The 23,471-nt window shown below is 32.3% G+C and overlaps 1 protein-coding gene across 16 annotated transcripts in view; it reads right to left on the bottom strand.

Annotated features, from left to right (window-relative positions):
- Positions 1-23,471, bottom strand: part of LOC142345818 (uncharacterized) — a 401,292-nt gene that overhangs the window by 137,113 nt on the left and 240,708 nt on the right. Inside the window, exon 1 of one of the 16 annotated variants that reach the window (XM_075398211.1) lies at positions 14,733-15,877. The exons of the other annotated variants lie outside the window; for them this stretch is intronic. Coding sequence (XP_075254326.1) covers positions 14,733-15,069 — 337 coding nt within the window. The 5' untranslated portion in view covers positions 15,070-15,877. Of the gene's footprint in view, positions 1-14,732; positions 15,878-23,471 lie in introns of those variants that run through there. 16 annotated transcript variants of the gene reach the window in all.

Below are 23,471 nucleotides of genomic sequence, written 5' to 3'. Positions count from 1 at the left end.
AGGGTCGGAACAACAAGAGACAAGACAAGCAACAAAATCAAGCACAACAAAAATTAAAAAAACAACGAGCATTAAAACAATAAGCAAAAAGAACATGCATTAATTACGCAAACTCAATTTCTAAATTTTTTAAACTTATTGAAAGGGTAAAAATATTATCAGATAAAAAGAAAAATTAACAAAAAATTACAACTCAAGAGAGCAATTAGCTATCAACTGAAACCATTCAAGGGTTTCACTTATACCGCAATACATTACCAATGAGGCCTGTTATTATACATAACGTCAAACGACTACAAAAGAACAAACACACAAAAATCAAAAAATCAATTTAATTTTGCGAGAAAAATTTCCATAAAAATTTTAGATTAGTCAATTGCGCCTTATTTAACGTCAATATAGTGCTATGGGACTCGTCATAAATGTGATGATTGCAGAAGGTAGCAAAAAGGAGCTATGAAAACTGGAAAAAGTCAAAAGAGCATAATTTGAACAAAACAGTAACGAAGACTACACTATCTTTCCATCAAAAACAATGAAACCTCTTTGCTGACACTACGATAAAAGTTTGCAGACAAAAATATTGAGAGTGCCAAATCACAGAAAAAGAAATCTTGAACACTGGAAAATGATGAAAGAGCAAAAATTGAACAAAACAGCAACGAATACTACACTATCATTCCATCAAAAACAATGTAACCTCTTTGCTGACACTACGCTAAAAGGCTGCAGAAAAAAATATTGAAAATGCCAACTCTCATAAAAAAACCAATTGTTTAAAACAATTTCTTTAAAACCTATAGACATAACAACCGTAAGTTTCTAACCATAAAATAGTTTGGCTTGTTACTGCTTAGTTTGCGAAAGATTGTGTGTCAATATTATGATGATGGTACAAGGCAGCAAAAGACAACAAAAAATTGAGACGATATTTAGAAAATTTACAAAAAGTCGCACTAGCAACGCAAAAAAACAATAATTAGATAATAAAAAACAATTAAGACAATATAATTATACATAAAAATAAATTTGTTTTTTTAAAAAATACTATTGAGACCTCTCTTTGTACTGAGAGTACATGTAACGATTGCAAAACTAAAATTGAAGTTGGCCAAAATCCAAAAACCACCTTTTTTTGAAAACAAATTTTTCAAAGACACAACAGCCATAAGTTTTCAACTGAAAAAATCTAAATATTTCAACTTTTACAGCTTAGAAAGCCAATTGCACATGTCAATAGTGAGGATAAAATAAACGACTGCACATTCACGTTTAATAAAAGGAGAAGTGAAAGTTTCGCAAGGGTTTTTATGCAAACAGTGTTGGAGCCAAAAACCCATATGCTTTTCGCAGATAACATTAGTATGTTCATTTTCTTCCTTTTTTATGTAAATTTGACCTATTGATTTTTGAATATTGATTTGAAATCATTGTGATCTGCAATTAACATAAAAACAAAAAAGGCAAAATAATTTAGAAAAAACATACAGCGCCCAACTAAAGATCAACAACTAAACCAAAGCTGATCTTATCCCTACTGCTTTTTCATTAAAACAAAAGTTACCCAGTACCAAATGTTACCCACGTAGTAGTTTGACCTAAAAGTCTTTATATCGAAAAAAAATGAATTTCGGATACGTATCGAGTTATATTACCAAAAAGCATTATAAATTAAGTGAAACCATTAGATATTTTAATATCTCCATAGATACTCAATAAGACATTTGATTAATCAGAATCAGTCATAAGAATAATTAAAATCCAATGCCTGAAAATCTGAGAATTCCTTGAAAATAAACGAAAACAATTTTTCGGAGCCATAAAAACTATTAATTTTACTCAAAAACCACAAAACTGTTTCATTAGACCTTATAGATTCAAAAAGGGATCTCTAATTAAATGCACTTTTAAATTTGAAAAGACTTCTAGCAATAGGGAGGAAAAGTTTGCAATAAAATGTATGAAAAAATACAACCAAATTAACATCCGAATCCTTTTTCATCACAAAACAACGATGAGACTAAACTTGTCTTGCTAAGGAACGGCAAACGAAAACTTTGATTAATCAACAATAAACTATGCAGCGCCATTGGCCTATGTCTGCGCCACCCGTCAAACTGGATAAATGTGCCAAATATGCATATTTGATGCCACTTTTTAACAAAAAAATGAAAAAATTCTGAATTTTCAAAACGCTTGCTAACAATGTTTTCAAGAAAGCGGGTTCAAACAGTTCACCAACTACCTTCAATCTCTAAACGTAAAATCAAAGAGACTATTGTCAACAATTTTGCCATATTATATCAAAATTCGATCAAAATTTCAGCGAAAATTACAAAAAATGTGAACAAAACAACGGAAAATAGGCTAAAGATCACAAATCCTTAAACCTCCATAACTCCTCGGAAAAAGCGAAATGAAACAAACAAAACCAGTTTAATTTGAAATTCTACGCTTGACAAGCTTTCTAATGATGCCACAACCGTGTACGATGAATAAATCGAGTATATATTTCCTTCCCCTCTATAGTGGGTCGGAACAATGGAAAATTTCTAAGGGTGACAATTCGGAAAGTTAAATTTAATTACACGTTTTATTTTACTTTTTTAGCGCTGTGTCACAATTGCTCAAAATTTATGTATTGTAGTCAATGCAGTCAATGCGGAGAATTTCTATAATATTTGCGGCTTTTAGCAGTGAAATTACTATTTTAAATTCTTTTCTAATGGCAGCATTCATTGTTTTGTCGACGCTGAAGCGATGAGAAAGAACAGGTTTAGTCCTAAACTTATGAAAAGACCATGCTCGACCAAAAAATTGTATGAAAAGACTTTTTATCACCCAATGAGCCTATGAGATGACTTAAACAAAAAACGGGACTTTAGCCTAAACCAAATTTTGATGCTCGACTTCTGATGGACTCAAATTAACCACGATGGAATCTTGCTCCAGCCAAATAGCCATACTCGGATTTTGATGGACCCAAATTATTCCCGCCGGACTTTCGGTCAAACCAAATGATCTGCTCAGCTTTTGCTGCAGTCAAAAAGCAATTACAAAATTGCAAACTCATGAAAAGAAATGAGAAGAATGAATTTCATGCCTATGAAAATATATCATTCATGCTTGACCCAAAACGCCCATGAAAAGACATTTGCTCGACAGAAACTGAAAGAAACTTCCTCAATTAAAGTAGGAATCTCGCTGTGCAATTTAATAATTTTAGTCAATAATGGCTCTCCCCGCTAGAATTTCTAGCATCAATGCATATAACTCATCCTTGAATAGAGTGAGCCTGATTTCAATAAAAACTAAACTTTGAATTGGAAAGCTCTGTGGTTCTGACCACGGTGACGAACTTGAGTTTTGTAAGAATTGCTGTAAATGGGGTGAAAGTTTCTATTTCAATGTTAAATTCGCCATTTTTCTTGCAAAAAAGGACTACTATCAACATATTCACCTCTAAAAGAGACGTGCGATTTGCGGCGAAAAAAATGTATTTTTTAACCCCCATTCATCGTAAATCTAAGGCAATTGTTCAGTGTAACCTCGACCAGGGAAAATGACCTCCGATATTCGTGTATTTTTTTATCTCGTAGCTTTCGTGTCTATCAGTCAATTATTCTACCTCACTGCAACCGTTTCATCAAATTAATTTCATAATACAGACTCTTTGAATCAAAAATTTTTTTACCAAATTATTAAAATAAAGCAAAACAAAATTTATTTGTGATAAAACTGAAATAATTGTATAATTAAAACAAATAAAACGAAAAACAATGATTAAAAAATGTAAAAATTGCCAATCCGATTTAAAAAAGGCTAAGTAATCGGTTATAAATATTTACACAGTTTTAAATCCTTTCTAACGATTAGTGCGTGGTAAAACAAGTTAGTACCAGAAATAGTAATAACCAATTTTTTGGATGAACTAGGGAAGCAATGAATGGATGAAATTCTGGTGGTAATAATGTTGGTGGCGTGTGTTTGTGCTGTGCATGTGTTTCTGACATATTGCTGCAATCAATTGCAGTTTAAGATGGGAGTGGGGGAATGGCTTTGACTAGTCTGCTCAGCTTCAATCAATTGTTATTATTATTATTATAACTAACCACTAACTACCACTAACTAATACACCACCACTATCATCAGTTCTAACCAACCTAGTTATAAACTCCCCGGGTCCAGAAATTTTGTGGACGATGCGGTGAAAATTGCGTTGAAATTATGTAAAACTATATAACGCAATGAAAAATGCACCGAAAATTGGTGTATCAAAAATGAGCTAAAATTATACTAAAGGCAATGAAATTTCGCTAATTTATCGTAACATATAAGAAGAAAATGCTCGAAAAAATGTTTAGAAGATACGCTAACAAGCTCCGACTAATTAGAAATTTGGTGCATTTAGCAAATTTGAATGCCATCAGCGCATAACTTGCGCTTTTTTGAATGTTCACCTCAATTTTTCATAACTTTACGGTAAAATGCGCGGATATATAAACTGTGACATTAACGAATCGACTCCAAAAATAACAGATAAATTTGAAAAAGAATATATGAACGAATTGAAACTTAAGCAAAAGATTTGATTTAAAAGCTGTAAACTGCGGTGGTTGTTTGACAGATTTTTTTTTCATATTTTTTTGTTTCACTGACAAAAAGGCGCCAAAATCTTCTTTTTTGTCTCCGAATGTCTTTTATATTCTGCTCATCGCATTCAGGATTAATTCAGTACTAAATTCAGCTAAATTTAGCACTTTCTGCGCCGCATAGATACATATTTGGCGTGTTTACCATTCATGTAAACTTTAGCTGTTTCCATTTTGAGAACAAACATAACTTATGTTTATGCTCGACTAGCATTCTGTCAATCTATTGACTTGAATGGCAGAAATGGGTGAAAAATTTTCATCAAAAAATTTTTTGTTTCAAGCAGTTCACATTTCAAACAATTATTTCACCGTGAGTTACATTTGGTGTAACTTTGCATAACTAAATCATAGCCCCTATATATAACAGACTTGTTTTATTAGATTGTTTATATTCGATTTAAAACTATGACAATGTCAAAATATAGACAAATCAAAATATTTTGAAGTTTATTTTGGTCTGATTTCAATCAGAACACAACAAAATAACAGTCTATAATAGAAATGACCAATCAATGTAACAACATGATATATCATTCAAGGTTTCTGAATTTAGCTTTGCAGTGTTTACTGTCTGCAACTTTATCGGAATGAGACAGTTATGAGTTGTTTATCTAAGTCGTTCACAATTTAGGAATTTGAAAACCGATTCATGACAGCTGTTAAGTTGGCAATTTAAGAAAAGCAGACAAAATAGCTTCAAGCTTATATGTAAAAGCCACATGATTCAACGACACATTTTTAAGTAAACGCTTAGGCAAAATCAAATAAAGAATTACGTTAAAGGAATGGACAAACGAACTACTATTTGAGACCATTTCAGAGCTGTTTCACGGAGAGCAAATTAAAACAAAAAAACTCTGTTAATTTGACCAACTTGATTAAATGTGGAGCGAGTTTGTCATCGAAGTTGAAATTTTTAGTTTATCAACCCGGAAAGTTTCCGCTATTAACTCTTATTTTTATAATTAGTTTGACATCCAATCAAATCGAGGCAAAAATAGCAGCTCAATTTGATTTTGAAAACATCAACCTATCCCTTACTGTCAATCATTTTAAAATGTAATATAAGGAAACAATAAACCATATCGATCAAAAGAGTCCCAAAGAGAAACCAAAGCTCAAATATCAACCACAACTTTTCTGAAAAAAAAAATTGGTTGCAATTCTGCCTTTATTTTCCCTTTAAAATGTCATTCAGCTAATTGTAATAACATGACTCAACTTATTCCATTCTTTTCCATTTTTTTCTTCAAAGAATGCGTATGCGTGGGAATTAATTGTTTCCATTCTCTGATTGGTAAACAAATTGCTCGCTTAAAACATATTCAGTAATCTAACCCTTTCATAAAGAGCGGGGAGAGACTATTGAAAAGATCCGTTTAAATTAGGTGAGTTTATTAGAGGTAGTAAATTATCAGCAAAGGAACGCATAAAATTGGTCTGTGAATTAGCTAATAAGCACTTATACAGGAGTAGTTTGAAACGGAATTGACGACAAAAAATTTAATTATTAAAAAACTGCATTGAAAGTCAGCTAACTGGTATTTTAACAAATTTTTTGTCCTCAAAATTCAGCGCTTCAATTAGGAAGCTCTGAAACAAATGGATCAAAACTAAATTTTCAGCATAGAAAACAGTTATACAAAAACAAAGAGCCTTCTATGCAATCATATTACTTCAAGTTGAAACATATTCCAAATACAGCAGAAAAGCTCAATTTACCCAAAATTTGATAATTTTGCAGGCGCTTTCAAGTTTTATCATCGGCGTCAAAGATTCTTGAGAGAACAATGAGGAAGAGTAACTAATGAATAATGCAAAAATACAAGTTTTTCAACAGCTTACACTTTGTGTCACATAAAAACTTCTCCATTCGATAAATTTTTTGAAACTTAGCTAATAAAGTGTATCATATAAAAGTGATACCATTTCAAAGTTTTAAACTATCATGTTTCTTTTCAAAAAAAGCTTAGATCAGAATTTTTTCTGCTTGTGGTGTTTGACGCGAACTGTTAAGTTAATTTTAAAATTTTTGTCAAATAATATCTGAGGGACTTCATAATTCAAAAATTAGAGTTTTGGTTAAAACATATCGGCAGAACTGTTAGAATTGTAATTGGGTTCACGATCAATTTCAATAGTCCTCATTATCTAGTTTGATGTATTTACGTGATTGTAGGAAAAATTTCATTGAGTTGATAGGTTGAATTTGTTAATTTGATTAATTGAAAAAACGTTGCATTGACATTTCACCGTTACGGTTTCTGTAAACTCCGCATTGACAGCATGGAAGGAAAGTAAAAAACCAATGTAAAATTTATGGTGAATCTCTGCATAAAAACACTCGACTTTTCATTACAGAAACGCCTTTGTGCTAAATCAGTTATAGAGGTCTTTTTCACAATTTGGTTAAGAGAAAGTACAAATACGAAAATTTCAGGGGCGCACTCTTGAAAAATTTCCAACATCTAAATGAAGGCTGAAAAAAACAACAACTTTTATAAAAAAAGACTGCCTGTAAAAATTTTGACTATAAATTTGGTTAGAAAATGCAAAAATAAATCTTTACTCCGAACAGCCCAATCTTTCACAGCCCAAGTTTTGGCCTCGACTTATGGAAAGATCGTTGACAAAAATGGTTACGAAAAGACCATTCTCGACTCAAATTGACCATTAAAAGACCGTAGCTCGACTTTATCATCATCTTGATTATATCCAGACCAATTTTTTGCGATTGATTTCCCCTCGACCCAAATTTTTGCGAATGGAAGTTAGCTCGAACCGACTTTGATGCTCGACTTTAAGTCGAACCAAATTTGATGCCCGACTTGAGTTTGTCCCCAATAAGGATTAGAGAAAAATATTTCTTGCCAATGCTTATAACGTATCCTTGTGTACAGAGGAATATTTTTTCCTCAAAAAATTCAGAATTATAACCTAAAAAAAGCAGACTTATGAAAAGTATTATGAAGAAAATTTTGAAAAAAAATTACACAACACACGAAATGACCATATCGGACCGATAAACCAACCTAATCTCGACTATTGATTTGTTTTTTCGAGACCTATCAAGAGATTACGCTTTACCCATGAAAAGACTTTTCCTCGACTTCAAGTAAGAAGATCGTCTGTGTAATTCTGATCCATAAAAGCCCACTATTACAGTTTTTAATTCTTTTCATAAGTCGAGTTCTAATCCAGGGTTCCAATAACAACACACGGTCATGACTTTCCCATATTTCCAGGGCATAAAAAAATGAAACGAAGAAGCAGTGATTGTTGTTGAATTTGTGCTCCATTGACAAAATTAAAAGAAGGTAACGAGAAAACGATGTTGCTAAAACTTCAAAGTGTCATAACTAGTAATAATCACAAGGGTCTTTAGTTTGCTTGAAATAAAGTCGTTAACCGAATGAAACGAATTCAAAGATCCTTTCGAAAAATCTGCCTTTAACCGCTCAAATAAGCATTGACATAACAAATAGTGTAAAAATGTGAACATGAACAGTTAATTTGAGAGAAATCACAAACGTGTCAAAAATTATCCTGGTCAGTTTTAAAATCAGTAGATAAATATGGGAAAATTTATCACGTGAAGCATGGAAATGTTGGTATGAGTTTAGCAGAAGGATTTGTTCATGCAAGTATGCTGTTTATTTCTTGGTTATGTCTGAAAACTAGCCATTGCATAACTCTTCTCTGTGTTATTGCGTTCATTGATGGAATCTGCTGAAAATGAAAGTAACAGCTAAAGTGTTGAAATTAATAACCAGAAAAATGGTTAGTCACACGAAAGTATATTTCATTTGTAGCCACTTTCGACCAAACTTTTATGTTAAATTTTCTTCACATGGTATCATTTGTTAGAAACACCTTCAAATTAGATTAAAACCTTCTGCACTGGTTTGTTATCGGGCATCCTTAGCTTAAAATCAATTGAAGTCAAGTTTAATCTTCTATATATTTTTTGTCAAAAAGTGCCTCCTGCAACCCTTTGGACGCGCATGCCTTATGTCCTGACCGGGGTCTCAACCATGGGAAATCCATTCTAAATGGTTTCAGCAGCACTAAAAACAGCTTCCAAAACAGTTTGTACCAAAAAATGTCCATCTTCAACAAAGGTGGCCCAAAATATGCACAATCAACCTGCACGACCATCGTTCATTAATAACACATTGAACAATTTTTGTAATAAGACAAAACAACTCACTAACAAAATTAGCAATTAGCAGCGGACTTATTTCAAAAAATCAGCATTTAATTAAAGGCATATTTTTAGTCTCTGGAATTTAAGCATAAGAATCCTGAACACGGCTTCTTATTGTTCTGACCCACTTTAGTGGGGGAGGAACTATATACTCAAATGGGTTTTTTGTTCTGTCAATTTTGGCCGATCGATATATTCATCAAATAGAGTTCAGACTGGTATCATAAGAAAGCCCGTTCGGCGTAGAATATGAAATTAAAAAGATTTTTTTTATTTTGTTCTTTTACAGGGTGTTATCGAGTTTTGAAGTTTTGTGAATAATGGACGGACTTCCATTCACATTTTCTGGAATTTTTTCCTATATTTTTGGTCAGTTTTGCAAAAATATGCTAAAAGTGTTGTTGGTTTGTTTTCTAAAGATGAAAGAGTATCGATGAAAATTTAATATAAATTTTGGCTCAAAATTTTGCTATTTGTTTAAAAAAGATCAGCCTTTTTCACCGAAAAATGCAGGAAATAAGATTCTTTAGTCAACTTTGCTTAAATTTGCCAAAAGTGAACACCTGAAAATTGCTGACACAATTTTCTTCAACTCGTAAGAGAGAGCTAATTTACTTCTCTGATCTCTTTGATAATTTTGTAGGTTTGGAATTTTGCCGATTTTTAGTTTAAATAACACAATAATTATACAAACAGCATCACTTGTTTTTCATATTTGATTTTTTTGTTAAGTTTTTGTTATTTCCACTACATTGGGCCCCATTTCATGTTCTTAAAGAACGAACAGTAATAGCAGGACTTGATTTGGTCTGATTGTGGATTTTTAAAAATGTGCAATTCAGATCGATGCTCACTATTGACAGATCCAGTTGGATTCACAAAATTTTTATATTTTTAGTCAAAAGCTTATTGACGTTTTGATGTTTGAAGTTATTTATTTTTTGAAAATAAACAATGGATTATAGAGCATTGCTGCTGTTTTTCCCATACTTTGGTCAAATTGTAGCTAAATTTAAATAAAGCCAGAATGCCTATTCCAGTTTATTAAATCAAAATCATTACTCAATTGCTTTAAATAATTGTTTTCTAGCTTTGATGATAAAATTTTCACAAAAAATTTTGATTTTTGGATAATTGCCCATTTTCAATTTTTTTTGTTTATGTCACCTTACAAAAAATTTGATGGGTCGTTTACATCTTTATTTGTGTTCAGAGCTCAGCCACAACTGAACATATAATTTTAAAGGATAATGTTAGTGTTTTAACAGGCTAAAACACTGTCTTCTTCAAGAAGTTAATAGATTTATTTACCTTTGTCTTCATTTGTCTTTCTTCTTGAAACCCTATGAAAATTTCTGAATAAAATAGATCACAATGGTTTTTAATTGAGGAAAATATGAGCCTGTTAACAGATTTTAGTTGTTAGCTAATGTTTTTCATGACTTTAAATATTATTTTTTCAAAAAAATGTGAAAAAAATTTCAATTGTTAATCCTCTGTTCTTTTCGACCCTTTGTTAGCACGATTCATTAACTTCAGGTCAAAAATCACAATGCTAGCACAGAAGAAGAACAAAAAGTACATATCGAACGTTTTAAGTAATTTCATTATGTTGATAACGGCTTCGTCGCTGCTTTTTAGAAAAAAATTTTTGGTTGATTTTTTAAAAATTTGTATGTATTTGACGTTTTTCAGAAATTTAGGACAACTTCTGATCAAAAAATTTCTCAATGGCTACTTCTAAAGGATTGATCAAACCAATTTTTGAATGCAATTTGTCCTTAATGATTTTCATCACTGTTAATTTAATTAGTTTCGAAACATACAAACGTTGTTTTTAACTTTGCGTTTTCTTTTCTACTTGTTACGTAGTCTCATTAGTAAGTGGTCACATACAACTTTATTGGCGTTCAAAAAACGCAACCAAAAACGTCTTTTTCTCAGGGAAAAGATTACGGTTATAACGGCTTCGACACAATTTTCTCGCAAAAATTGTTTGAGTTTTTGTTTTTTTATCTCTCTGTTGTTTTTATTGTAGTCGTATGAAAAAAAACTTAAAAATGTCAGCACCCAACTTTTTGCCCTATATGATTTAAAACTCATCGTATTACAACCTATTTAATTATTACAGTTCGTATCTAAAGGGTTTCGTCACTTTGGAACCAATTGTTTTCAAAAAATTGAGCGTAATTTTTAAGTAAGCAGCCTTTGTTGTTTTTTGTCTAATTGTTATCGAATCTCATTATAGACTTGTTCCACAGTTTTTTAAGGATGAACAATGAACAAAGTTTTGTGTTTAGTTTAGGTTTTTTCTGGCGCTATTTACACTTTGTTATTAAATTTTTCAACAAACAGACATCGAGTTTTGGATAATATTAATCGAATTTTGGAGTTTGTTGTTGTTGTTGTTTGATTTTGTTGTTTGTCATGTCTCGAATTCTTACTAATGACAAATATCCTCGGTCTTCTAAAGCGCAATTTTTTAATCCATTGAATGATTTGAGTCGGACACAATTTTTTATTCGCATCAATTTTTTCGAAAAATAATAGAGTTTTTGAAAGTTTTCTATCCCCTCATTTGGTAGACAATTAAACTGAAAATGTGGATGAGCGGGATCGAAAAATTATGTGCGGAAAGCGCATTACCGAGCATCTTTGTTGAAGTCTAGTAATAGCTAAAAGAAATAACTCTTTGGGTTGATTCTTTGCTTGTATCAACAGATTTGACTTTTGCAATGAGATGCATTAGTTGAATATCAACAAACAAGAACTGAGAACAGACGAGGCAGAACTATTGAAAAATCTCGTGAATCTTCTTCAGCGTTCACAAAAAGTACAGGAAGCAAAAAACCAATTTCTGCTGCTTCCGTTTGCATGGCAACTTTTTCCATTTTAGAATTATCGTGGAATCACATGGAATCTTTCCTATTTTGATTAATATTGACTTTTATCATCTACACGGTTTTAAGTTGCTGTCCCATGATTTTTAATTATTTGACTAAAGAAGTGGCTGCAGAAGATTTTAAAATTCACGCTGGTAAGCTGTCATCAGCGTCTAATGAGGTCGAATAAATCATCTCAATAGCTAACCATTTCAAAAAGCTCGCTCATTAACTTTATGGAAGTACCTAAAAATTCAAACAAGTCTTCAATTATTTTTAAAAAAAAACCAAAGCAGGTAGTCCTTAAAAATGATTTTACAACTTCTGTCTATGCTTCATTGTTTACAAAAAGAGGACGAATTCCATTCTTTGTAGAAAAGTTATACTCATAAAGACAAACTCTCTCATGACTGATTTGGGTCTGTGAGTGTGACCACATTCTTAGATTTAACATTTAATATACTTCTTAAAACATTAATTTCATTTAGATCCAAAAATTTAGACCTTTCTCATTATTTTTCATCTTAATATGAGCAGCGTACAAAGACCAATTTTTAAAAAAACAGGTTGTTTACTTTTTCGCAGTTGTTGACATTTTCTGACCCAGTTCTCAACAGCAAAAAAATCACAAAAAGACATTTTTCTCTTTGCACAAAATATCCCTTTCCACGAGACAACATTTCTAAACAATTTTCACTAAACAATATTGTCAGTTTTGAAACCTAAATTCTGATGTTTAGTCATAATCTCAGTCGCTCAAGTGTCGAAGAGCAATCTTGTAGAATCGCAAAATTGTAGAATCCTTTAAAAGTAATTAACTATTTAATTTTTTTAAAGAAATGTTAGTGAAAAAGCTAAATTAGAAAAAGGCAAATTGCGATCAGTGCTTTAAATGAAAACTTCAAAACTTCCATTTCAAAGTACTCTGGAAACTATAAACATTAATTTTTCAAAAAGCTTATATAAAGAGTATTATGGTCCTTAAACACATATTTTTTGTCTTATTCCAAAAGAAAAACAGGACCAGAGACTCAATGAAATGTCTCAATTTTTAACAACAGTTATTAATCCACTTGTGCTATCGTTTTTACAATTTCAAAACTTTGCAGCTTTGCTTGAAAAACAAAAGATTTTGTTTTAACGCTTCTCATTTTAATAGTACTCGTCATTTAAACTGTAGTTATTTACCTCTAGTAATTATTGCAACTTTTTTAGCAATACCTTTTCGCATTGAAATCAGTTTTGCCTGTAACTCTCTACAAAAACTTGAAATTCTGATAACCTTAAACTTTGGTTTCAAAATCTACAGCTCTGCGTTGTAAAGTTTCATAAAACCATCAATTCGTATCAAAAAACGATCATGTCAACCGAATTTCAGAATTTTTTTTTCGCAAATTAATAACTTTCATTGCGTTCCAATTGTGAAGACTTGATCTCGAGGAGTACAAAAGGAGTGAAGATAAAAATTTCACACGGATATTAGGAACAAGAACTTAGTGTCTAAATCTGGAAACCCGAAAAACAAAAGGTCTTGACGGACTAATCAATTGGTAAAAAACCTTCAATCTTGCTTTTAAACAACTTTATATTCCAGCAGTACATATTTCTTACTACATTTTATTCCTATTATCAGGACAGGTATTTTTTGTCATCTTTTTTAAATCCTACTTAAAAATTCCAATGCAAATTTTTAATCTGTCCGACAGATTGAATTGCGAATAAGCACAAATTTAAAAAAGATTTTCAAAAAGGTGTAAATAAATTAATTAATGGATAAAAATAAAGACTGTAAGACTGCAGAAAAACTACTCAAATACAATCGTTTAAAATGCATATGTTGAATCAATTGCATGTTCATGTTTTGTAACAACTCTAGGGAATAAACAGAAATGAAGTTCAAAAAAACTTCAAAAAATTGCATTCCGTTTGCATTCTAGATGTCAATCAATTTAAGTTACACATATTACCAAAACCAAAAAGATGTTCCTTTGTATTTCACTCAATTCCAATTGACTTTACAGACTTTATAGTCTTAACCAATCGTTTTAAAAAAGTAATTGATTTTGAAAAGCATCAAACACGGAGAATGTAGAAACAGATTTTAAGGAGCAGCCCATTTACATAGCTCATATACTCTGAGAATTTTTTTGACAGAAACTGTTTATAGCCATCTGAATGTAGCAATCTGACAAAAAATCTGTCTAAAGCAATAAAATGAAAATTATTCTACCAAACTCAGTTTTTCAAAAAAAAACTTAACAAATTGTCTATATTCCTCAATACCATCAATTAAAAAAAATGAGAGACCTAAAATTATTTCAATAGTTTTGAAACACGTTTTAAAATTCCAGATCTCGTAGTGCCAGATTGCAAATCGGCAGATAATCGTATGCAAATTGCCAGATTTTAAAGTTCGGCATTTTAAAACTTGTAATGTTGTGTGTCAAGAGAAATTACGCGATTCTTCGAATATCATTATATCAAAAGGCTACGTGACTCTCGATTAATGTCAGGTTTTTAGTGTGAATTCATTAGAGTAAAGTAATCTATATTTATATGATACTGCACTAAGACATCTTAAAAACATAAAAAGTTGCTTCTGTTAATACACATTACAAAGTATAATTAATAGAATGAAACAGTTGGTAAAAGTATTGCTAAGAAGTCATCAGTCCTGAAACATATTTAAATTTGACCTTGTTAGGATTTATAACGCTAATATAGGTCAAAACGCTGTTTAGACGCTATATTTACAATAACAATACTTGCAGTTGTCATAATTTTTTTAATGCGCTACCGATTTTTAGCTTGAAGGGAAGCGCTTTAGAGGTACTAAAACAATTATTATGAGCGCAAACAGATATGGTGATGATTTTGATGATGATGATGCAATTAAATAATTCGTAAAAACTATTGCTTAAACGTCATTAGCTGTGAAATAATTAACTACCTTAGTTTGATTAAAATATTTACAATAACAATACTTACAGTAGGTTGGTAAAAAAGGGTTTTCAGTTTTTGGCCCATCTTCTGTCGTGTACAATTCTGGATATAATAGACCTCCGTTGCCATTGTAGTCGAGCCAGCCTTCATCTCCCATGTAATTGTAATAACCATCTTTACTTTCCGAAACACTAACACCATCAATACTCAATTTAGTTGGAATAGAAGTGGAAGAGCTTTGTTGCGAATTCAAATGATCAAATTTTTGGTAATTGTTGATTTTCAGTGAAGTCGGTTTTGAAAATTCATAGTGGCTGGTTGATTGCTTTTGCGTGGCTTTAATAGTTTCATGGTAAACCATGGTAAAGTTGTGAAAACACATATAGATGAAATTACAAATTATAACAATTTATAAACCGATATAGATTTTATAAACATTCCAGAAAATTAAAAACTTGACCGTCTAATGTTGGTAAAAGCTGAAACATAATTACTTTTAGACGTTATACATTGTCAAGTTAAAGAGAGTAAAACTAATCTAGCAAAAATTAACGAGAAAATTGGCAAAGCTATAGTTGGACTTAAACTTGGTCAATAAAACAATATAGGTAACTTTTCAAATCGAAAGGAACAAGGGGGGCTAATAATTTTGGGGGGAGGGGACTGTTTTCAAATTAGGTAAATTGTGGAATAAAAAGTAGGAAGTTGAATCGGAAGTTGAAACCGGAACAAGTTTGAATAAAGTAACAAAAGTGGGACGAATTATAAGTGAACGCTTTTATTAATTCGTTCATTTCACATTAACAATTTGATCTATTTTTCGCTTTTTATGAATATTACATTAAGCGAACATCAGGAAAGCAATCAACAATCAATGCTATGGCATAAAAAACAGCTAAAGTATCGCAATTCGTAATATGTTGAATTGACTTGCCGCCATTAAAACATGCGCAAATCAATGACAATTGTGGTAAATGTGTTTAGGAAATGGATGCAAATGAATTAAACAAAAGAAGGAATTAACTGATAAATTTCGAGATCATAACAAGTCTAAACGATCACAGCTTCTTAAGATCCGGTTTGTTGTTTTACAGCTAGTTTTCAATAAAATTAGTCTATCCCAATTTTGTTGAAATTAGAAAAATTGAGATGGTCAAAACTTATGGAGTGATGTTTCCACCCACATTAAAAATAACCGATTTCTGTTCCGAAAAACGCTTAAGTTTGAATTAAAATTAGATGCATTTAAACTATCTGTTAAAATTTGTAAACTCAAATACAAAAACGTTCATAAAAACAAATTGTTCGCAGTGTTTTTCATTGTTTTCGCATTTGTTTTCAAACATAATTGATACAAAATTCGATTCAAAGTTATAAAAGATGACAAATATTATATGGCTTTTGTAGAACAAACTATTAATTATTGCCAAGACAAATACGCTTCACCGAAGGTGTAAGTTTCATAACGATTCATAACTAGTCTTAACTAGTTATAACAATCATCATGCAATCACCACACGCGCTAAAACAATCGAAAACAAGCTTCGCTTACTACTTGATGAAAAATCATCAAAGTAAACTTACAATATAATATTATATCGTAAACAGCTCAAGTGATTTGTTTTTCGTCAAAAAAGGCAGAATTACAAATGATTTTTATGGACAAAAATTTAAAAAAAATTTGAAATCATGTGCCCTTTTCTTCAAAATTCACGCACCATAACTTTGTTGATTTTTTACTCTGATTGTTTACTCTGTTCACTCAGAAAACTTAATAAGAAGAATACAACAAAATAAAATTTTTATTGTGGCGAAAAATTATACTAGGGAGGAAAAATGAGCAATTGAAAATTGATTGTAAAGGCGGCAGGCCATTGAAACAACAAAAATTCTAAAATTCTCACAAGACAAAAGCTGCAAGTGTTCGTTCAGGGAAAACGTCATTTTTCTTCTTTCATATTTTCTATCAAAACTATTCGCTAATTCACAATTTCGTTATATATGTTACTTTTAAGTACAACATTATGCCCGTCCCTAAATTTGAAGTTTAAACCGCCTTTTGTTTGCTCATAAAAATATAATTTTAAAACGCTTATAATTTTGGCAAACGCATCATCAATACATAAAAAATGCACATTTTCATCGTCTTTTAAATCCAATATTAGCTTTCGCTGCGTTGTTCTAAAAAGTTTTCCTAACAGAATGTCTTTTTACAAAGTTCAGTTTTAGTATTTAGAAAGCTGCTAAACATGTACATGAATGTTTTGCATTAGCTGACAATGGAGAATTCTTCAGTTTTTAAATAAAATGACCTCGCTTTCAGTTTGCTAACATGTGACATATAATTGACTTATCGTCTTTAAAGGACAAGTTCGTTTGGCAATGCTCTTTTGATCTTTCGTCTATTCAGTAAAAACAGTTTAACAAAAAACTCTGTCAAATTAAATAGCGCAAACAAAAAAGTAAGGAAAAGAAAAGAATTGCACTTTAAAGTAGTTCAACCACCTCGAAATATTAGAACATAAGTCAACAACAAAATAAATGGAAAATTTGGATTGTTTACAACCACCCCCCCCCCCCCTTAGAGCTTAATGGCCACATAAATTTTAAGCTCCCATGCCGTAATAGCTAATTTTTTTAAACTAGTAACGCGCTATATAGTTTGTAAGTTGGGGTCATAGCAAAATTTGAAGGGGGAGGAGGGGAAGGGGGGGGGGTGAAATAGACGCGAAGTTTCATGCGCACTCCATTGACTTTTGACTCGTTTTTGTTTTCAATTGAACTTAAAGTAGTGAAAATGATTGTCATTCTCGCAAGTCATGTACCTAGGTTGTGACTGATACAAGAACAACAAAAATTACCCGAAATTCTTTGGTTGAGCTTACCAAATGACGTCATTGGTGCAAAATAAATTTGAAGATTGAAAGGGTATTCAAGAAATTTGAACAAATGACCACATAAATGATCGCAAATTCTGAGTGAAAAACATAAATCAAAGAATTAGAGAACTCAATACAAGTCTTCTTTAACTAGAACCCTAACTAGAACCCTGCACATAACAGAAAAAACATTATTAGAAAAGTGTTTTAGTAAATATACAAGTCCATTCTGCATTGATCACAGAAACATTTCAAGGATCAAATTAAGTTTGAACAACTATGACTGGCGCAAAATTTAACCCGCCACAAGTTGAGTTCATGAACTCTTCTAACCCACTGCACCTAATACCTGAAATCTTGATACGATTACAAATTTTCCCGACTTATCATCTCGAAAACAAATGGAAAGAAGTTAACGGGAACTTTACCCGGGATTGTAAGATGGGGTAAGATAGTGTAAAATTCCGCATTTGCTGCAGTATTTTTAACTCTAACTTAAAGGCTCGAGTTTAATTAAATTATCAATCAAAAGTTTAAATTTAAAAAAATGTGCTAAAAATCGAAACATCGAAAGTGTAACTAAATTTTAGGAAAATTTTTTGTCCAGGAATCCTGAATTGCATTTTAAACATTTCTAATATCTTCAAAACCGGGAAAAAACAATTTACCGCAAACACAATTGATATCTCCACCACAGGTGTGATATAACGCCAAGATCAGAACTTATAGTTTAACTAAAATTTCGATATGAACAAAACTTTCTTACATGATGATGGTGATATAATTTTAATGAATAGTGGCTACTAGATTGAACCGAATCGTTTATTTTTTCGTCAAGCAGTAAGGCTTAACAAGTGGGTTAGCACACGACTCAGTTTTTATGATTTCTAAAGCTTTATGTGCTTCTTTTTCCATCTGATATCGTTTTTTCGAATTTAGTTGAAAGGCAACATTTTTGAAGCAAAATCTAGCATCATTCGTCCATACAAATTCGCGCAGCCGACAAAAACCCCAAATTATTGGTAATTAATGGTGGTTTTGCACTTCTGATTTTCTTGAATTGTTGAGGATCGGATACTATTCCTTCATTTGAAACTGAGTTACCAGGAAAAATAACGCTTGAGAATCGTTTGGAATTGAATTTCTTTACATTAACGGTGAAATTAGTTTCACGTAGTCGATTTTTGATCGCAAGCAATCGTTTCTCGTGTTGCTCCATTGCTGCTCCATATACCATTACATGATGTGGAAGGATGACCAAACCCTTGATTCCTTAAAGAGTTGACTCGTTGCAATTCTGAAAAACGAATGAAGAATTTTTCAAGCCCGGAGGAAGCCTGCACATCTTTAACAATGTTTTGCATTGTGTTGATTGTACGTATTTCTTTTGCATCCTCGTTCAATTTGTTTCGACAATAAGCGCCTAAAAAGTCAACTTTGCCAAACTAAGAGGCCCCATGAAGATTATGAAAACTTGTCTCCATGTTTAGGTAGGAAAATCCTTGTCCAGTAACTTTGCAGCTATTGTGAGCTTTAAAATCAACGCATAGTCTTAGAGCTCAAATACTGTACCTCTGCCAAATTGGTGATGCATTTGTGACCCCATCAGATTGCACTGGCTCCAGTATGCCCTGTCATACCATCGTCTCAAGTTTCTTCTTGACCCTGTCTTTTAGAGGTAGAGGTATCTTCGTAGCCTTGCAGAACATCGGCTGTGATCCCGGTATCTGTTTCACATGCGCTTTTTATCCTCTGACTGCAGGTTGTTTTTCATCACACACTGTCTTGACGCCTTCTTGGGGTAGTATGTCTCTCCCAATTGGCCCAAATTCCTTGTCGGATTCCCCAGCTGCAAGTTGTTTTTGCCTGAACTTAATTCCGTTCCACTCAGCATCACATGTTAGTGATCCCAGAGGCGTCAGTTGACGGCCATCAAAGGCCTCAAGACGTCCAAATGTCCATCTAGCTTACGTTTACCAGGCTCAGTCCAGATTAATGATGATATCACAGTACTATCACCACCAGTATCAACTTGCAATTTTATTTTATGGACCTTTACTGTAATGTACTCCAATGTCACTGATAAGTTACGCACGTTTCACCGTGCATAGTACATTCCGATCTACTTTTCGGAAGATGTTTGACCAGACAACTTAAACTATCCCTTGCTGAAGTTGCTGTGTTGGTTGGACTTACCTGATCTAGCCCGGGTTTCTTTTACTTCTGCACATTTTTGCAAAATGCCCCACCTCTTCACAGGTGTTACTTTTTTTGTTCAATGGAGGACACGGCTTGCCACTGTGTGGCTTACCTCCGCGTCTATTACACAATTGAACAATGCCGTTAATACCAGTAAACTTTTCACTCCGGTCTTTTTGAAGTTATTTTATCTTTTATCTCAGTTCTTCCTTCACTATAACCAGTTTGTTACATGCTGAAGAACTTGCAAAAGCCATAGCCTGACTTCTGAACTAAAGGTTCTCTATCATTTCAGAAACAAACATCGTCGATTTAGTTTTGATGCCATCTGATAGTCTTAACTTTGCCTCAGGGCCTCTCAAACCTGAGATAAATTTATTTTTTTACCAACTCATCGGATTTGGTCACTATTTTTAGTGTTTGGATGCCACAATAGCGTGCTTCTTTTCGTATGCGCGGTAGAAAATCATCGTAGGTTTCAGCAACGCCTAAGACATTGGACAGAAATTTAGCCCTTTCTGCCGGTATTACTCTTTCATTAGGAGAAACATAATTTCGAATAGCCGATCTGATGTCCTTATACGGATTGTCTTTCAAATACCTAGTTTTTATTAGGCTTCTAAGTTTAGGAACTGCATCTCGCCCGCACATTCAAAGTAAGAATTCGGTTACCTGTAGGTCCACTATATTACAATCATATTTGGTCTTGTCCTCTTTCTTCTCTGCGCGACATTTCGCCACAAAAGACACAATCAACGCAGTATGTGATTCTGCAGACCCCGAAATTTGTCGATCGGTCGGTTGTCTGGACACCATTGTCGGCGTCGGGAACACGATTAATAAGAGTTTTATTTTTTCAATAATTGAATGTATTATGGCTTAAAAGTACAAAAGTTTACAGGTATTTATAGCCGCTATCAGCATGAAGATCTACAGAACCGTTTCGATATAGACAAACGGATAATGGTTTAATTACAATTATGAACAAGTTTTTCGCCTTGCCGTATATGGCAAATATTAGTAAAATTTATTGTGCTCAACACATTGTTCTCTTAACCTGAGAACGTGTCATTGGTATCCACAGGCAGGAATATAGAGTTGGTTTATGTTCATCACTGATGGTGGGAAGGTCGAATTAATCGGTCAAATTTAAGGTTTATACACACTGACGAACTTTATAAACAAATTTGAGAAAAGCAAAGCTTTTCTCAAATTGGTTCAATTTAGGAGCCATTACTCAATAAAATTACTTCGCCAACTTCAGGTAAAAAAGTTTTGTTTATATTAAAGTTTTCACATAAACTCTAATTTCTGATCTGCGCGATACATCTGATGTGGAAAAACAGATCACTTCTCTTTGCATTCAAATATTATATTTTTCCTAGATTTGGAGTCTTTTAGTAGGCGTTTCAAAACACAGCTGTCTATATTACCTAATATAGACAGCTGTCTATAAAAATTTTAATTAACATTCTCATTTTTTCATGCAATGGAAGATCTTGCAAGATTGTCGTCTGATTTTGACAGGGGTTATGCCTGAGGCAAAAAATTGTGGATACCAATTTTCTCCAAAAGTTTGAGAACCCGAGTTGTTTGAGTCTTAGGTAGCATTTATTTCTTAGAAACTTCATTTTCATTTTTTCTTTCGATTTGTAATGCAAATAAAAAAAATTGTAGCAATGCATAAAAGCAATGTGACACAAATAATATCTAGAGAATTTTTTTCAGTACGGGCCTTTTCCTTAGGATCGGTAGGTTCCCGAATAATAACGGAATTGCATTATTAAGAATAAGGCATTTTTGAACCAAATAATTTCTTAACTAAAAAAATCCTCGAGGAAAACATAGAAACATTTTTCCCTTAGGTGCTTAAATTACTGTATGCATGCCATGAAAATATCATATAACAGAAATCTAAACTATTGAAATCGATTTTAAAACAAACTTTGCGGGAAAAACCATTGTTCAAATATGTGGCCAAAATTAATTATATGGTTTCAGTATTTCATTTTGCCTACAGAAACCACAAGATTACTTAAAATTAACCCAAAATCATGCTGAAATTTGTCTTGGATAACACAACACCAATGTTACATAATTGAGAACAACGTGAAGAAGAGACAAATGAGAAAGATAAATTCGTGAAGAAAAACTAAACTTTTAAAAACAAATTCACTTTTTAGAGGTTTGCGGTTCAGTAAAGATATTTGGGGTCAAATGTAGATGATGTGATTACCATATTAGGTTATTAAAAGGTTCTCAAAATAGACCACAACATTTTTACCCAGAGAATCTTAAGCAATGATATTTTTTCATAAATAACATTAAGTCAGCATCTATTTTCAGAGCAATGTCAAAGTTAGAACTGAATCAGAATCAGAAAATTTTCAATAGCTTTTGTAATGATTCTGAATTTCCATGATTCAGAGTCAAATACAATGCTAATGTTTCCTGAATTTATTTGAATCAGAGGAAAAGTCAAAATACTTTACTGAAACAGTTCTGAATTGAAAGAAAAAATTAGAAGTTTTCTTTTCCTCACAGCAAAGACGCTTCAATCTTCCTATTCTTTTATACAGTGCTCATTAGGACCTTGGAGAAATTGCTAATTAGAATAAATTGCAGATTCTGATCAGGGTCTGAAAAAGATCATATCAGAGGTAAATGTAACATAAACAGACTCCATATTAGTACTGATTGGTTTCTGAAAAATAAACTGATTCAGTATTGATTTGAGCTGAAAATCATGTATGTGTAGTCTTACAAGAAATTAACTCCTTCAAGATCAGATGTATTAAAGGAATTTTGTAGGATCTTACGGTATAACCATCCAGTTATTTTAGTGTATCATTTTTGTTCATATTGTATTCGATCAGAAATCAGACCTGATAATTAACACGATTGTCATGATTATCGACTAAATTGAAGATTGCAAAGACATGTGATTTGCTCTATAACGGATAAGATAAATTAGAGAACAATTGTTGCAAAAATAATTTCTCAAGAATAAATCAAAAAGGTGGAAAAGTTTAACCCTCAAAGCTCTTCCGAAATGGTTCTTTTGGCATATGTCAAAAACATCAAATAAATAATTAAATAAATCGTTTTAACTCATCGCTTTATGATAAGGTGGATATATAAGCCGCCGATAGGTTCATTGCTTCTAATAATAACAACCATAACTGGTGCTTTAACTAAACATATCACCAGAAAGAGATAAAGACCGCATAAGATTAAGAAGAGAAAAAATAATTTCTAACAGTTTGGCTTTCAAAGCCTTGTTTCTCTTTATAATAGGTTGCCGCTTATAACCAGTTTTGGTTATAACACTAGCACACGTATACACAAACGGCGTGTGTGCCATCATCTGTAATCTATGTTATCTTTCATAGTTATTAATCGGTTGGTTGTTTATGGAATGAATGGGAAAGAAGAGCAGGAATTATATAATGGCTTATAACTGCGGAAAAGTGTTATGGAATTATTTTTGGAAAATTTTATCCTTAAATTCCAGTCAAAACAAACGCGCTTTTATTTTGGGTGCTCGCAAAGGTGAAATTTGCGGTTAGAGGTTAGGCAAAAATAAGCCGAAATTTACCTGGGGAAAAGAGCGTTGAGCATTGTATTTCTTTGAAAACTTAGGATAAAAAGCAAATAACCAAGAAATACGTCATTTCATTAGTGAACGTGAACTTCAGTCGAGTTG

The sequence above is a fragment of the Convolutriloba macropyga genome, chromosome 9, assembly GCF_964194025.1.
Source record: "Convolutriloba macropyga chromosome 9, txConMacr16.3, whole genome shotgun sequence".
NCBI lineage: Eukaryota > Metazoa > Xenacoelomorpha > Acoela > Convolutidae > Convolutriloba > Convolutriloba macropyga.
This window is presented reverse-complemented; position numbering and strand designations above follow the sequence as displayed.